The 17,608-nt window shown below is 38.9% G+C and overlaps 1 protein-coding gene across 3 annotated transcripts in view; it reads right to left on the reverse strand.

Annotated features, from left to right (window-relative positions):
* Positions 1 to 2,488: 2,488 nt before the first annotated feature.
* Positions 2,489 to 17,608, reverse strand: part of LOC106869281 (radial spoke head 1 homolog) — a 63,967-nt gene continuing 48,847 nt past the window's right edge. For 2 of the 3 annotated variants that reach the window (XM_052967858.2, XM_052967859.2), the window contains exons 2-7: positions 9,273 to 9,397; positions 8,407 to 8,501; positions 7,088 to 7,314; positions 5,521 to 5,592; positions 4,248 to 4,467; positions 2,702 to 2,935 (exon numbers count right to left, since the gene is read on the reverse strand). In XM_052967858.2, the coding sequence (XP_052823818.1) occupies positions 2,826 to 2,935; positions 4,248 to 4,467; positions 5,521 to 5,592; positions 7,088 to 7,314; positions 8,407 to 8,501; positions 9,273 to 9,355 (807 nt within the window). In that variant the 5' untranslated portion in view covers positions 9,356 to 9,397 and the 3' untranslated portion in view covers positions 2,702 to 2,825. Of the gene's footprint in view, positions 2,936 to 4,247; positions 4,468 to 5,520; positions 5,593 to 7,087; positions 7,315 to 8,406; positions 8,502 to 9,272; positions 9,398 to 13,153; positions 13,333 to 17,608 lie in introns of those variants that run through there. The other variant, XM_014914950.3, reaches the window with a different exon arrangement.

Consider the following 17,608-nt stretch of genomic DNA (forward strand, 5'->3'; position numbering starts at 1 on the left):
ATTTCTCCTGCAGCTGTCTTACCAGAAATATAGCATCAGTGGTGCTTCTCCCTGGCACAAACCCAAATTGCAGCTCATCTAAACTAACTCTCTAGACTAGACTATGGCCTACATCACCAGATATTTTAAGCATCTCAGTGGTGATTCTTGATGGGCCAGGGGCTTTCCCTGTCTTCATACCCTTAATTGCTTTATCTACCAAGGTACTGTCGATTCAGGTAGCTGGTCCCTCACTTGGGTCAACATTTGGCAGACTCTCCTCCTCCCATTCATTCTCTTCATTTAGCAACCTTTCATAGTAGCATCTCCAAGTCTCTCTCTTTGCAGTATCATTAAGTGCAATTGAGCCATCATCCATATGGACACATTTCTCTCCCACGACATCATGATTCTCTCTCACACACTGTCTTACAACACAAAACGGTTCAAGTCTCTGGTCCTCATGATACAGAACACTGGCAAATTTTTCTTATCTGCTTCCCCTCTGTAAATCTGTCTCTTAGCTTCCCTTCTGGCAATCTGATACAGTTCCCTGCTCCCACCACTCATCCAGTCCTTCCATGCCTGTTTCTTTCCCCTAATGGTCCTGTCAACTACATTGTCCCACCTCTACATTACCTTAGGTCGAGAAGGGACTTTGCACCAGCCACAGATCTAGTCAGTACCCCCTCAACAGGTTGTCTTGTAGGAACTTCCAGTTGTCCTCCACATCACGTGATGCTATATCTTCCTAACCATTATTAAACCTAACAAAGTTTTATATGAATCTTCATCTTATTTATTAGTTGTTGTACTACAAGGGAGTGCTGAGAAGTTTCTGGCTATAAGGGTATCACAAAAGGCCTGGCTGAGGGCCCTACTTTTTGAGTTCTTTTTACAGTGCTTAGAAAACCCGAAAGACTGCTGCAATAAGTGTTTGAATCTGAGAGGGGAATATGTTGAATAAAATCATCATCATCATCATCGTTTAACGTCTGCTTTCCATGCTAGCATGGGTTGGACGATTTGACTGAGGACTGGTGAAACCGGATGGCAACACCAGGCTCCAATCTAATTTGGCAGAGTTTCTACAGCTGGATGCCCTTCCTAACGCCAACCACTCAGAGAGTGTAGTGGGTGCTTTTACGTGTCACCCGCACGAAAACGGCCACGCCCGAAATGGTGTCTTTTATGTGCCACCCGCTCAAGCCAGTCCAGGGGCACTGGCAACGATCTTACTTGGCTTGCCGGGTCTTCTCACGCACAGCACATTTCCAAAGGTCTCGGTCAGTAGTCATCGCCTCGGTGAGGCCCAATGTACGAAGGTCTTGCCTCACCACCTCAGCCCAGGTCTTCCTGGGCCTACCTCTTCCACGGGTTCCCTCAACTGTTAGGGTGTGGCACTTTTTCACGCAGCTATCCTCATCCATTCTCACCACATGTCCATACCACCGCAATCGTCTCTCTTGCACACCACAACTGATGCTTCTAATGTTCAGCTTTTCTCTCAAGATACTTACACTCTGACGGGTATTCACATTGACATTTCACATCCAACGGAGCATACTGGCTTCATTCCTTGCGAGCTTACGTATGTCCTCAGCAGTTACAGCCCATGTTTCACTGCCATGTAGCATGGCTGTTCGTATGCATGCGTCATACAGTCTGCCTTTTCATCCTATATTTTCTTTTACCCAAAGCCAAGAACTTCTCGACACACCCTTGTATACTTTTAATTCAAATAAGAGCTTTTTTACTGGTTTCCCATACTTAGCCATTAAATATATTATGTATAGAGCCTTTTCAGAAGTGCTTTTCTTCTCATGTTGAGAATCCTGTTTGTGATACAAAAGATTTTGTACAAGGAGAGAAATATATAAAAGAAAAAAAGGATGAAGCTTTAGTAGAAGGGGAAAAAAACCTGTATACTCAGGGCAAATTAATTAATGGTAAAATAAGTTTAAATTCACTTAGAAAGATATGTTTGTTTAAAATAAAAACATTCACTTACAAAGACCTACCATGATAAAAAAATATATTTACATTAACAAAAATACATACACATACCAAAAACCCTATACATACATATATACACTAAACATACAAACACTGGTACATGCCTACAAACATCATCATCATCATCGTTTAACGTCCGCTTTCCATGCTAGCATGGGTTGGGCGATTTGACTGAGGACTGGTACAAGTCGATGATGATGATATATATATATATATATATATATAAGACAGGTTTCTTCAGTTTTCATCTAGCAACTTCACTCACAAAACTTTGGTTGGCCCAAGGCTATAGTAGAAGATACTTGCCCAAGGTGCCATGTAGTGGGACTGAACCAGAAACCATGTGGTTGAGAAGCAAACTTTTTATCACACAGCCACACCTACGTCTATGATACTTACTCTTTTTTTATGCCACTAGACTTCTAAAATCTTTGACAAAGTCATACAAATCTCACATTCCTCTTCTTCAATTTTTCAAAACAACACAAATATATTTCTTTAGGTGAAAAATTATTTATTCAAAGATTTAAAAGTTAAAATTGACAAAATAAAAATGATGATAATTAACCCTTTAGCATTTAAACCAGCAATATCTGGCCCAAATAATCTACATGTTTTATGTTCAAACTGACCAGCTCTGGCCTCTCATGCATACCCTACAAAGTCATCCTAAAAATAAACAATTACATCATCAAAATATGAAAGCTATGAGATAATCCATGTTTAATTCAAAACAATATGAGAAAATATCCATTACATCTGACAGAATAATCTGAATGCTAAAGGGTTAAGAAATAAAAGAAATATAGGGTTTTTTTTTATAAATGTCTCTAGTCTTCTTGTTGTGGATTATCAACTTCATCCTCGTCTTCGGCATCGTTATCTTCAAGACTGGGTTGTGGAACATCACCTTGTCCAATGAGAATAGTTTCAGCTTCAACTACAAAACGAAGAAATATTTGCTCAATGCTAATTAAAATAATGACAATGAGGAGGTGGAGGAAGCATCAATTTTCATACATTTTCAGTGTCTCCAAGACTAATTAGGTCAATAAGACTGATGGGCAACAAGAGTGATGCTGAATGTTGTCATGGCATGGTTAATTTAGGAGCCTTCATGGTGGAGGGATAGTGCATACAACATATGATTTAACCCTTTCGATACTAGCCTGGCTGAAACCACCTCTGCTCTGTAATACAAATGTCTTGTTTCCATATGTTTTGAATTAAAATCTTCCACCAAACCTTTCGTCCTTTTGGGGTCAATAAACTAAGTACCAGTTGTGTACTGGAGTTGATCTAATCGACTGCCCCCCGCCCCCACTCCTCAAAAATTTTGGGCCTTGTGCCTAGAGTAGAAAAGAATATTTGTCTTAGTGTAAAGGCAGCAAGCTGGCAGAAACATTAGCACACCGGGCGAAATGCTTAACAGTATTTTGTCTGTCTTTACGTTCTGAGTTCAAATTCCACCAAGGTCGTCTTTGCTTTTCATCCTTTTGGGATCGTTAAATTAAGTACAATTTATGTTGCTAACACTAGCTTAATGATAACTAAGTTATTTTACTAAATTCTTCGTTATATTTAAAATTAATTGAAAGAAACACAGAGCATCTCAAAATAAATACAGTAATGAAAGGGTTAAGAGAAGGAGAGCAATATTTAACAGACGAGGAAGGGTGAGTTTGATAAGTGAGTAGCTCAGAGGTTCCTAAATTAAGGGTAATTATTTCAGCATGAGTAAAAACTGCATTTGGCTGAGGTAAATGTCAGTAACCTAGCAAACGATGTCCTTGGTGCTACGCCCTCCACCCTCATCTGACGTCAGGTGAAACCACATTTCATGAAAGGCAGAGGCTTTCAAGCATAAATCATGAAGCATTCAGTCCTAGTTGTACATCTATTTAAACAAACCCAGTTTATTGAAATACATATAATATTGTAGTACAAGCTACAGTGAATGTACATGTATGTGTGAGTGTGCTAGTGTGCACATATGTGAGTGTCAGTGTGTGTGTGTATGTGTGTGCTGAGTGCCATGGTGAGAGGACAGAATAAAAGCTTGTTGACATTGTAAGTTTCATAACATTCTCTATTGTATTGGTCGAAAGCATGAACTAATTTAAAATTTGGTGCATGGGTAAGAAATGTAAGAAACCACCACATGATTTTAGCTTCAGTTCTACAGTATGATGCCTTGAGTAAGTATCTTCTACTACAACCCTTGGCTATAATTGACCACAAATATGACTTACTATCAGTATTGTCACTGCTTTCTTCTGTTTTCTCAGGCTCTGCTTCTTTCTCTTCTTCTTCTTGTACTTCTGGCTCTTTAGCAGATTCTTCTTCAATAGTTTCTATTGGTAATTCATCATCAGATGGTTTCAAATGTAAACCTGTGGTCGCTCCAGCTATCCAAACTGGGATTGTCACCTGAGCTATTTCTTCTTCTTCAAAGACACTTACATCTTGATCCTAATAACATTAAAAAGAAAAAAAAAATTAACATTGAATATTAAGCACAGGCATGGTAGTGCGGTAAGAAGTTTGCTTTCCAACCACGTAGTTCTGGTTTCAATCCCACTGTGTAACAGTGTCTTCTACTATAGCTCCAGGCCAACCAAACCCTTCTGAATGGATTTGGTAGTCAGAAACTGAAAAATGTATATGTGTGTGTGAGGTCTGAAGAATGTGCACATTTTGAAAGAAATTATTTAGTGAGAAGAAGGTGAGTGGATGACAGACTCAGAAGAGAACCAAATAAAAATCACTTGTAGTATTTCTGTTTTGAAAACAATAGGGTACATTTAAGGAAGCTTTAGGTACTATTTCTATCAAGTAGAGAGGTCTTGTAGAAACACTTTCAATAATTCAGAAAGAACTTATAATATGCATTTATATACGCGGATAGAAGTACTGTAATGAAAGGCTACTAAACATGGAAAATGCATGGAAGGAAAATAGTCTCCTAAATGTGAACTCAACAGAAGTATGAGCCATAACAGATGACAGCAGAATGATAAAATAATTAAGGATATGAAGGCAGAGAAAGTCCCCAGTCCATCAGAAACTGCCACTGAGATGCTTAAAATATTTGGTGGAGTAGGATACAACCTAGTCACCAGTATAGTTAATCAGGTTGTATAGAAAGGTATCATACCCAACGATTGGTGTAGCAGTATTATAGTCAACTGTTACAGGGAAGGGTGTTGTTAGAAAGGTGGAACTTAGGAATGAAAATGTAAGTAGGAGTTCTCCAGGGCTTGGTTCTCATTCCCCTCCTCTTCAGCATAGTCGTCTAGGCCATAATTGAAGAATTAAAAATGGGGGTCACAAGAAAGAACTACAAAACACTTGCTCCAATAATTTATGCAAATGTCTAAATTTACAGCAGCAGATGACCACCACTAGCAAGGAATGGGACAGAATGGGAAAAATAGTAAAAGCATATAACAAATTATACACCAAAACATAATAAAATCATAAATATTCAAGCTTTAAATATAAGTAATAATTAGAAGAGCGTACCTTTCTTACTTGCACGTAGGTACCCTGTTGTTCACAGCCTATATCGAACACATACTTGCCAATACCATCTGGCTGAAAGTACAAAATATCACCAGCAAGAATTAGATATCACCTTTATTATTATTATTATTTTTTTTTCTTCTTTCTTCAAATTTTTTCCCATTTCTCGCCGAGTGTTTTCCGTACACCTAGGGCAGAGAAACGTTGTATGCATTCCCAATTTACACATGCAAATTCATAGGTAAAACATGTATTTAAGAAAAAAAAAAATCATGAATGGATGTTGTTTTCACAGCGATAATGCTCTTCTTAGTACATGAGTCGTTCCAGTTAGCACAATTTTTTGCACCTCCTGTAGAGATGGTAAGCCTGGTATCATTTTCAAATAGATTTCAGTACCTTTTTTTATCATTCCTAGAGATCCTACAATCACTGGTATGGTAGTCTTATTATTATTATTATTATTATTATTATTATTATCATTATTATTATTATTATTAAGGTGCAGCAGTGGCTCGTGTATAAGAACTATGAAACTGTAGCACCCCCTATGTCCACTCAATATTATCGATAACATTCAATATAACGAGTCCTTTTTTCTTTAATTCTTTCTTAATACTTGTACATTATAAAATCCTTAAGCTTAATGTCAGTAGTCATTCCCTAGTTTATGAAAAAAACACTATAATCCTTGTATAGAACTGTGCACTTTCCATTTCCAGTGACGCGGTGTTTGGCTGTTGTGTGCATGCTCACATGTCCGAGATAGGAAGCTTCACACTAGGGAGAAAGAGCACCGCGTGAACAACGGTGTCGAGTGAAAGGTAGTGTTTCTTTTTGACTCCGTGTGTTTATATTCTTGAATGTGACAGTGAGGACATGGAGCAACCACCATGAATTATCCAGGTTGTATGTAGTTAAAATATTTGTTAGGGTGGATAAGGGATAGCATAGTTGCCAAAATTTAAATTGATCAGCTACACAGACCACAAGATTTTGATCTGCACAGTCAAGTTAGATAGGACCCATAGACAGGGACCCAGTTACTGGAAGTTAAACGCACCCTTTCTGGCACTCAAAGATTACAAGGACCAGATTAGTGAACTAGTTAAGCGGCAGTTGATGGGGGCAATTGTCAACAACCAGTGGTGAGCCACCCTGAAGGGTGGTGGATGACAGAATCATTAAAACATAGCATCAAAATGCCTTGTGGTATTTGCTCCAGCTCTTTACACTATGAGTTCAAATCAAGCAATGGTCAACTTTGCTTTCATCCTTCCTGATTCTAAAAAATAAAGCACCAAGTACAGTACTCGGGTTGATGTAATCGACTAATCCTCTCCACAAACTGTTAGCCTTGTGTCTACATTAGAATTAACCATGGTGGTGGTAATGACAATCACAAGAGCAATCATAATGAAAGAGATGATGATGATAGCAATGACGTTGATGATGCTGATGATGATGACAATGATAACGATGATGATGATGATGACACCAATGGCAATGATGATGATGATGATGCCGAAAAATATAGTAACGAGTTTTTGTTTTTATATACACTCACCCTATCATCTTTGAACATACCAACATATTTGTGGTTAGCATGGATCAACTCTCCAAAGCCGTTCATTCGTCCGTTAGCCCAGCTACCAATGTACTGAGATTTGGTGTCAGCGTATGTATATGAGCCTTGACCATGTCGTAAATGGTCCTCCCATTCTCCTGTATAGATGTCACCATTGACATAGTAGTAGGTACCGGAGCCACACCTCTGGTCCTTCACCCATTGACCTGCAAAATAACACAACTATCATTTATCTATCTTCTAAATTGGATTCACTCTCTCATCATCGTCGTGTGGCTTCCTTGTCTCTTTTCTATAAGTATTTTCATGGACATTGTTCAGCTGAGCTCTCTTCTCTGGTTCCTCCTTTAAGAACTTATCAGCGACCAACTAGACTTGCATCCAGTTTTCATCAGTATACTGGTCAACCTCTTAAATGTCGTAAAGAACTTTACAGTCCCAGTTTCTTCCCTCGCCCCTCTGAACTTTGGAATTCCCTTCCACAGTCTTGTTTTCCTCTTCAATATGACCTTCTCCAGTCTTTTAAGTCTAATGTGCATCGTGACCTATTGACTTCTGTCTAGTGTCCATCTTATTCTTAGTAGCTCTTACGTTTTCAGTGGTCTAAGGACCTTGTAATGAGCGAATACTTTAAAAAAAAAAACAAAGAAATCATCTCGCATGCTGCACTTGCAATGGCTTCTTTGTATTCTGACATTAGAAAGATAAGAGGGTAGAATGCAGGAAGAGGGATAATACCTCACAGTGAGAAGCAGTTGCTTCCCTTCAAGGGTCGGCCAGGATCCTGTCTGGTTTTTCACTCCAGCATCATATAGGCGTAGGAGTGGCTGTGTGGTAAGTAGCTTGCTTACAAACCGCATGGTTCTGGGTTCAGTCCCACTGCATGACACCTTGGACAAATGTCTTCTACTATAGCCTCTGGCCAACCAAAGCCTTGTGGGTGGATTTGGTAGACGGAAACTAAAAGAAGCCCATCATATGTATATATATATATATATATATATATATATATATATATATACATATATATATATATGTGTGTGTGTGTGTATGTGTGTGTGTGTGTGTATGTTTGTGTGTCTGTGTTTGTCCTCCCAACGTCGCTTGACAACTGATGCTGGTGTGTTTACATCCCTGTAACTTAGTGGTTCGGCAAAAGAGACCGATAGAACAAGTACTAGGCTTACAAAGAATAAGTCCTGGGGCCGAAACGTTGTGTTAACAACAAACAAGATGAGGACAAATATCCGTCAAATGTAAATAATGTATGAAAAAATTAGATGGAAATTTATACTAACCTTCGTATTTAGAGCCATCAGGATATATAAATGTGCCCTCACCATGTTTCTTGTTATACTGATATTCTCCAGTATATCGAGCCTCATTCTTGAACCTGTGCATACATACACAAAGATATATATATATCAAAACACACACATATATAACATACACACACACACACACATGCACATATGTGAGTATATATGTGTGTGTGCGTGTGTATATATATATATATATTGGATAACCTCATCCAGTGCCCCCTCCGTTATAGCAAGACACCTGTTTCTGCCTTTCTGTCTGTCTGTCACACTTTAACCTTTCATCCTCTGAGACAAGTTCCCCACCTCAAATGTCCCTGCCCCTCTCAAAATTCCTTGTCTTGCGAGTTACTTGGTGACTCTGCCAGTGCTGGTGCCATGTAAAAAGCATCGAATCCTTACTGTAAAGTAATTCGCATTTGGAAGGGCATCCAGCTGTAAAAGCCATGCCAAAACTAACCTCACCTGTGCTAGTGCGAGGGGCGAGGGGGCTGGCATTGACCACGTTTGAATGGTGCTTTTTATGTGCCAACAGAATGGGAGCCAGTCAGGCAGCGCTGGCATCAGCCATGCTTGGATGGTACTTTTTACGTGCCACCAGCACAGGAGCCAGTCGGGGTGAGAGGGCTGGCATCAACCACGTTCAGATGGTGCTTTTTTACATGCCACCAACACAGGGAGCCAGTCAGGCAGCACTGGCAATGACCCATGCATAGAAAGAGAGAGAGAAGGAAAGAAGAAGAGAGAAAGTTGCATATAAACATATTCCTAAAATGTAAAGACATTGTGACTCGGATGAATGAAATACTTTTCCAGAGGGGAAAATAACTGTGAAGAACTCTCACCTGTAAACTCCTGTGCCATGGCGCCTACCATCTTCATACATCCCTGTGTAGCTATCTAGGTTCGGTAGAATAGCTTTACCCATTCCATGTCTCTCTTCTCTCTCATTTCTTTCGCCATCATACTCCTGTGTTACAAAACAATTCCTTTAGAAAATATCTCAGATGAGACCTATGCAACTATTGCTACCTCAACTCTCACTAGACTAGGCCTGGCCAACTCAAATTACATTGTGGGCCACTTTAGTCACAGAAAATTTTTTGAGGGTCATTTGTATATTTTATGTACTAATAGTCAAATGATCAAATTACAAAATAAAGAATTTTTCATACTTTTCGTTTGTTTAAAATTATAAAATTGTAGACTATTGCTTTATTGCCACTTGTAAATTTTAAATTTATTTTGAAACAAATGTCTTGTGCAAACAATTTTATTTTGAAATTAAACACAATACTTCAAGAAAGTACCAAGTGAACCGCAAGATAAAAGTCTGCAGGTGGTGGGCTGCAGGTTGGCCAGCCCTGCACTAGCCAAAGCAAATTGACTGATGGTAAACTAGATTTATAAGCTGCTACACAGCTTGCAAAAGTGCCAAAAGTCAGTTTATTCTATCATTATTAAGGTAGCGAGGTGGCAAAATCATTAGCATGCCAGATGAAATGCTTAGTGGTATTTTGTCTCTCTTTATGTTCTGAGTTCAAATTCCACTGAGGTTGACTTTGCCTTTCATCCTTTTGGGGGTCAATAAAATAAGTACCAGGTGAGTACTGGGGTCGATGTAATTGACTACCCACCTCCCCCAAATTTCAAGCCTTGTGCCTTTAGTAGACAGGATTTTTATTATTGTTATTAAGGCCTTGAGCTGACACAATGGTTTGCACACCAGACAAAATGAGTTGCAACATTTCATCCATCTTTATGCTAAAATGCCACTGAGGTCAACAAGAGAGATACTCCATTAGTTATGGACAAGCAAATCTGTAGTAGTGAGCAGAATATTTGCTGTAGCCTTTCTTTTACACCAAGACAAAACATGTATATGATAATACATCCGATCAGTTAAGATCAGAAGCCATGAGCTGAAGTTCTGTGTGAAAGGAAGACCAAGACTAGACACCTGGCACCCAGAATTTTATCTAGTTAAGTTAGATGTTATAACAACCATCTAAGGGATACTTGTATCCAGTGAATCAACTGGTGTATTACTTACGATTATGAGTATTAATATTAAGGCTTATAAATGATAGGTAAGGACAAGAATAAACCAAAATTTATCTATATTTAAAGAAAACAGAAAATGGAGATAAAATTGATAATTGATAAACATCAATTATCATTTATTGATTATAAAAAGACAAAATCTCATCTGACAGCTAACAGAAACAGCTGTCAGATGAGATTTTGTCTTTTTATAATCAATAAATGATAATTGATGTTTATCAATTATCAATTTTATCTCCATTTTCTGTTTACCTTATATGTATATGTAAGTATAAAGACTGCAAACAAACAGGAAACAGTGCAATAAAGACTGCAAACAAACAGGAAACAACTTCTATCTCATTCCAGGGTGAAAAACTAGAGGTAGTCGATAGCTTCCGCTATCTGGGCGACCAAGTTAGTAGTGGGGGTGGGTGCGCTGAAAGTGTAGCTGCAAGAATAAGAATAGCCTGGGCAAAGTTTAGAGAGCTCTTACCCCTGCTGGCGACAAAGGGACTCTCACTCAGAGTAAAAGGCAGACTGTATGACGCATGCGTACGAACAACCATGCTACATGGCAGTGAAACATGGGCTGTAACTGCTGAGGACATATGTAAGCTCGCAAGGAATGAAGCCAGTATGCTCCGTTGGATGTGTAATGTCAATGTGAATACCCGTCAGAGTGTAAGTATCTTGAGAGAAAAGCTGAACATTAGAAGCATCAGTTGTGGCGTGCAAGAGAGACGATTGCGCTGGTATGGACATGTGGTGAGAATGGAGGAGGATAGCTGTGTGAAAAAGTGCCACACCCTAACAGTTGAGGGAACCCGTGGAAGAGGTAGGCCCAGGAAGACCTGGGCTGAGGTGGTGAGGCAAGACCTTCGTACATTGGGCCTCACCGAGGCGATGACTACTGACCGAGACCTTTGGAAATGTGCTGTGCGTGAGAAGACCCGGCAAGCCAAGTAAGATCGTTGCCAGTGCCACTGGACTGGTTCTTGTGCGGGTGGCACATGAGATGCACCATTTTGAGCGTGGCCGTTGCCAGTACCGCCTGACTGGCTCCTGTAGGATTTTCGAGCGAGATCGTTGCCAGTGCCCCTGGACTGGCTTGTGCGGGTGGCACATAAAAGACACCATTTCGAGCGTGGCCGTTTTCGTGCGGGTGACACGTAAAAGCACCCACTACACTCTCTGAGTGGTTGGCGTTAGGAAGGGCATCCAGCTGTAGAAACTCTGCCAAATCAGACTGGAGCCTGGTGTTGCCATCCGGTTTCACCAGTCCTCAGTCAAATCGTCCAACCCATGCTAGCATGGAAAGCAGACGTTAAACGATGATGATGATGATGATATATATACTTTCATTTTTCTTTTGTGGGGTCACCTTTCTGCCTTTTAGAGTCAATAAAAACTCAGCAATCTAGAACAATAGGTTTGTAGAATCAATAGAGTGTTAGGGCAAAATGCCTTGTGGTGCCTGTTCTTGCTCTTTGTGGTCAGACAGCAATGTCTGCAATGACACTGGTGCTAAGTTGTAAACTCACAAATTTTTGGAGTTCTTTTAAAATTTGTATTTTCAACTGTTAGCATATAACAAATCCGCATCCAGACCTGATCCCAATGCTGGATGTTCAAGAACCAAATAAAGGGCAGATTTTCAATCCTGGAACCATTTTATTTCCAAAACGGTATAATATGTCTAAGTAGAGCAAATATAGACTGAGACACAGGGGTCCTGGATGGACAGATAGAATTTCGCATTAATTATTATATACGTGTGTGCGTATATTTATGTAGTTAAGTCTATGTCTGGTCATAGAGCGACCAACAGTTTTGCATCCACAAGGAGGTTACCGCCACGGTCAGGTCGTCAGACCCTAAAGCCGAAGACAAATATAACTCTTCACCTCTGGGAGGCAGGAATCCGTCATGGTAATTTGATAACGGATTCCTGCCTCCCGGAGACAAAGAGTTTCATTTGTCGGTACCACTTAAATGCAGAGGTCCCGACACATCTATGTAACCCTAACTGACCCTAAAACTAACCCTAACGTGTGTGCACTGTAAAAACATATCATTACGTAGATGCATCGAGACCTCTGTATTTAAGCAGTGCCAATTTGTCTTCGTCTTCAGAATCTAACAAGACGTGCAGAGAGCTAAGCCCTTTGTGGATGAGAAACCATTGGTCACTTTATGACTGGACATAGACTTAACTACATATAAATACACACACACTAGAACAATATAGATAAAAAAAATTTCCAATGATTCCGGGAGGGGGGGTCCGGTTTCCCACCCACCCCCTGTTCTTCCGGACAAAAATAAGGGGTTTGCAGCATATTAGGAGGTCAGGGTACTCGATTCCACGCAAAAAATCCTAGATTTTTTTTTTTTTCTTAGTGAAAATCGCGCGAATGAAAGGATTAAATAATACCGTATTATATAGATATGTACGTATGTATGTATGTGTGAGTGTGTGTGTATGTGTGTGTGTGTAATACACTAGTATATTCAATTATATATAACTGAATATATTAGTTTATTACTAGTAATTAATTTATCGATTCCAAGTGAGGAGAAATGGCGAAGCCTATCCGGCCGAATTTGAACATAAAACACGACAGTTTCACAATAAACACTATTATAAACAATGACTTCGAAAGATATGTAATCTACCTACTCCCAGATAGGTACCTTGTTCTTCCTCGCCTTCATCCGACCCTGGAAGGGACATTTTTCTTGCACAATAAATACAATATCGATCAAAAAATTATGAATGTTTACAGAAATTACAAGCACTAGAGTTGTTACCGTTACCTAGCAACAAAACGCGGTACGTTTGGTGTAGCATTCAACTACATGAGCGGCTACCACGCGGTAATTAAGGCCGCTTAGAAGCTATTGTTTACTTTCGGTGTCGTTTATCCACTAATTATATTTGATTAAAGCGAACTATGATGATTGATGTTAAATGATGACGGCGATGACAACGCTGCCACTGCCGCCGCCAATTTCACTGACGGTTGATTTACATCATCAGCTGTTCTGTAATGGTCATTACTAAATGATATATAGATCTATAGAGACATATTACACCACCCATTGTTGTGCAAATATAAGTACCCAGTGGAATATGCACAACAGGTAGCTGTTGACTTTATGTTGTTTACAGGAGGGTTTAATGAATTATAAACTAATGGTATTTATTATTATATCATTATCATCACCGTTTAACGTCTGTCTTCCTATGATTGAAACAAATAACAGAATAAAAGAATAGATATAGATAAATAAAGGGGTTGGACAAAATAATGGCAACACCTTAAAGTTTCAAACAAATTTATTTTAATATGGGGTAGGACTGCTTTTGGCAGTAATTACAGCTTGAATTCTATGAGGTATGGACTCGTACAAAGTTTGAATTGTTTCCAAAATAATTTTTGTCCATTTTTCAGATAAAACAGTCTCCAGTTCTTGTAGATGGTGAAGGATATCGACTCCTTACTTGTTTTTGCTAAAATGCACCATAAATGTTCAATAATATTGAGATCTGGGGACCGTGGTGGCCAGATAAGATGTTCAACTTTACTAGAATGTTCCTCAGTGGCAAGCTGGTGATGTTTCACTAGAATGTTCCAAAGGCGGCGAGCTGACGAAATCGTTAGCACGCCAGGTGAAATGCTTAGCAGTATTTCGTCTCTCTTTGCGTTTTGAGTTCAAATTCCACCAAGGTCAACTTTGCCTTTCATCCTTTCGAGGTCGATAAATTAAGTACCAGTTACGCACTGGGGTTGATATAATCTACTTAATCCCATTGTCTGTCCTTGTTTGTCTCTTAGCCCCTTGTGGGCAATAAAGAAATAAGAATGTTCCTCATGCCATTCAGTAACAACTTTAGCTGTGTGAATTGGTGCATTATCATCCTGAAAGACTGCGTTTCCCTCTGGAAACAGTTCCGCAACCATAGGATGAATTTGATCAGATAGAATGCTTAAATAGTCTTGACTATTAATTCTGCCATGAAGGGAAACCATTGGGCTGGCGGATTTCCAAGATATAGCCCTCCCAGATCATCCTCCATCTTTAACAGTTGGAAGAAGGCAGTTTGGGTCAAATGCTTCTTTTGGCTGTCTCCACACATACACTCGGCCGGTGGTCAGAAATAAGGTAAAGGATGACTCATCCGAAAAAATAACATTCTTCCACTGCTCTAAGCACCAATTCTGTAGGTTCTTACTCCACTCTAAACGCTTTGCAGCATTTCTCTTTGAAAGTACTGGTTTTCTGATTGCAGCCCTCCCATGAAATCCAGCTTTGTGCAGCTCCTGGGTTCTCGAGGTGGTCATTAAGCTCTGCAGTAATTTTGGGAGCTGTACTTTTGTGGTCTTTCTAACAATTTGCATAAGTGTCTGATGGTCCCTATTTGAAAGTTTTGGTTTTCTTCTGGAGTTTTGTTTCAACGAGGTGGTTTTTCCCTCTTTCTCAAAGGCTGTCATTACTTTCGAGACAGTACTACACCAAACATTTCGGCTGTTTTCGTTACGCTAGCACCTGCCACACGAGCACCAACAGTTTGACCTTTTTGAAAGTCCGATAGATCTGTCATTTTAATTACCTTTTTCTGATGATATCTGAAAAGAAACATCAATTTTAGCAAAACATATTAAGCAACACTAATAATAAATCAAAAACCATAAAAATAAACAAGCTTTTGTCGGTTTTATAGATATTTCAAAATTATGATGCTATGATGTGAGGTGTTTCCATTATTTTGTCCAACCCCTGTAGATAACTGAGGGAGAGACGGGAGAAAAATTCAATAAAAATACTTGATAGATAGGTAAGCTAAAAAAAGCCAGCTTTCCTAAATAAAGAATTGACAGATACATTTGCAGATTTACTAAATATATTTAATAGATAGATAGAAAGTCAGACAGATATTTATACACAAATAAAATAGTTAACTACATCTAAAATAGTTTGGTACCAACAAATCCGATTCGTTCATTCTGTTTGAAAGAAAAGTCATAAAGTAAATCTGTGATGTAATTACTTTTCAGATTAATACAACTGTTATATAGATTTCCTATGCAGCAAATGTTAATCAGTAACACAGAAACGACATGAATATAAAAGAAAAAAAAAATCAAAATATATTTCACATCTTTCAAGCTTAATTGAATACCGTATTGATAAAGTAATTACCAATTTGTTACTAAGGAAATTTATACAACGATACCGTTTTCAAATTTTGGCACAAGGCCAGCAATTTTGGGGGGAGGGGATAAGTCAATTACATCAACCCCAGCGCTCAAGTGATACTTATTTTATTGACCCTAAAAGGCTGAAAAGCAAAGTCGACCCTAGCAACATATGAACATAAAATCAGTAAAAAAAAAGAAAGTCATCAAGCATTTTGTTCTGCTTGGTAACGATTCTGCCAGTTTTCCGCCCTGGCTGTTACAATCATATTAAAATTAATTCTGATATTGTATTATTTTTGTTACATCCTGTTGCTTTTTTTCGTTTTTTTAATTAATTAATTAATTTATTTATTTATTTTTATTTACTCAAGTTCAGGTAAAGCAGAGGTTCTGAAATTTTTGCCCCCCCCCCACCACCACTATTGCCACATAATACCCTCAGCGCCTCCACCCCTATTTTTATGTATAAATAAGTATTTTATATTTTATTAATTTATATATATTATGAATCATTTGATAATATAATATTACATAATTTGTATACAATACTGTAATAATATTATAATAAATTCATATTGTCCCCCGATTCACTGCGTTCCTCCTAATGCCTCCTTTTTCTCTATCGCCTCCCTCACCACCCCTTTAGGCACCAGCGCCCACCTGGAGGGGCGGGGGGGAGAACCCACTTTGAGAACCTATGGGGTAAAGAGTCAAGTTAGTAACTAAAGCCCTTGCAAGCCATTCTAGAATGTTGTACAAAAGAACAGCAAGGTTATAGATACAGAGAGTAGAAAGTAGAAGTTACGGAGGAGTGAGTAATTTACCGGAAGGGTTATTGAGTGGAACACAAAAGAGAAGGGAATGAGATTTGGTTGGCAGGCAGATGCTTGAGCTCCCTGTGGGAGTGTAGTAGCATGGCCAATAGCTCTGGTCTGGTGAAGTGTTGTATTCATAATAGAACGAGAACACTTACATCTAAATAAGAAGTGTCATACCTTTTGGGATTTCTGGTGGAAATCGGGGTCCTTACTGTGTAGTTGATAGAGATGGAGGAATTTGGAGGAGGGGGTTAGATGATTTTGTTTATGTGGATGACAGGAAGATCAGTTGAGATAAGAGTGATTAAGGATTGGCTTATAGTATTTGGAAATGGACAGGTGGATGTTGTCTATAATGACAGAGATTTCTAGAAAGTCGGCTAAAGTGTTGGCAAAGAAGTAGGTGGATTCCCATGTAGGGTGGAAGTGTTGGTACAAAAGTGTGGTTCATCTATGGCTTACAAAGAGGTTAACACAGTTGTGCGCTTTTTAATGCTCATAACAAACCTGTTAAACTACTGGCAAACATAACTACACAAGTTCAGCTGGATAGAAGAGGGTAGCAGTGCAAGATTGGGATATGAAGTGTGACAGGAAGTATGAAAGCTGATTAACCATTGTGGCTGAATACAGGGTTTTCACTTCCACAGTGAAGAGAAATTTGGAGGGTTCAAGGAAAAATGGTAAAGTGCTGAAGAGGTTCAGAGCATGGTTGGGGTTTTTAATTGGTAAAAATAAAATGGCAACAAGATGCCATATGTCTGTTCCTGTTTTCTAGCAGAAGTCATGTATTTGTTTTCCTGTTCTGTCAAGTACATATCACCAAGTTTCAACTGCATGAGAAACCAATAGGTATATTTTCTGACAGAATCATTCAAGATGTACCAACCTTTGTTGTATCTTCCATTAAGTGTTGGAATAAAGTGTGGCAGTCAATTGCAATTCTTGTCCTCACATTTCTTTTTGCTGTTATACCCGACACATTTGAAACCAGAGAATTGTAATACTATCAAGGTCAGAACCATGCTACTCAACCTCCTAAATTCTTTTGGATATTAAACCATCTGAGACTACTTTTGGTTCTATGATACAAACCTCTTTGAATTACAACCT

Source organism: Octopus bimaculoides, chromosome 5 (assembly GCF_046866305.1).
Source record: "Octopus bimaculoides isolate indiv1 chromosome 5, ASM4686630v1, whole genome shotgun sequence".
NCBI lineage: Eukaryota > Metazoa > Mollusca > Cephalopoda > Octopoda > Octopodidae > Octopus > Octopus bimaculoides.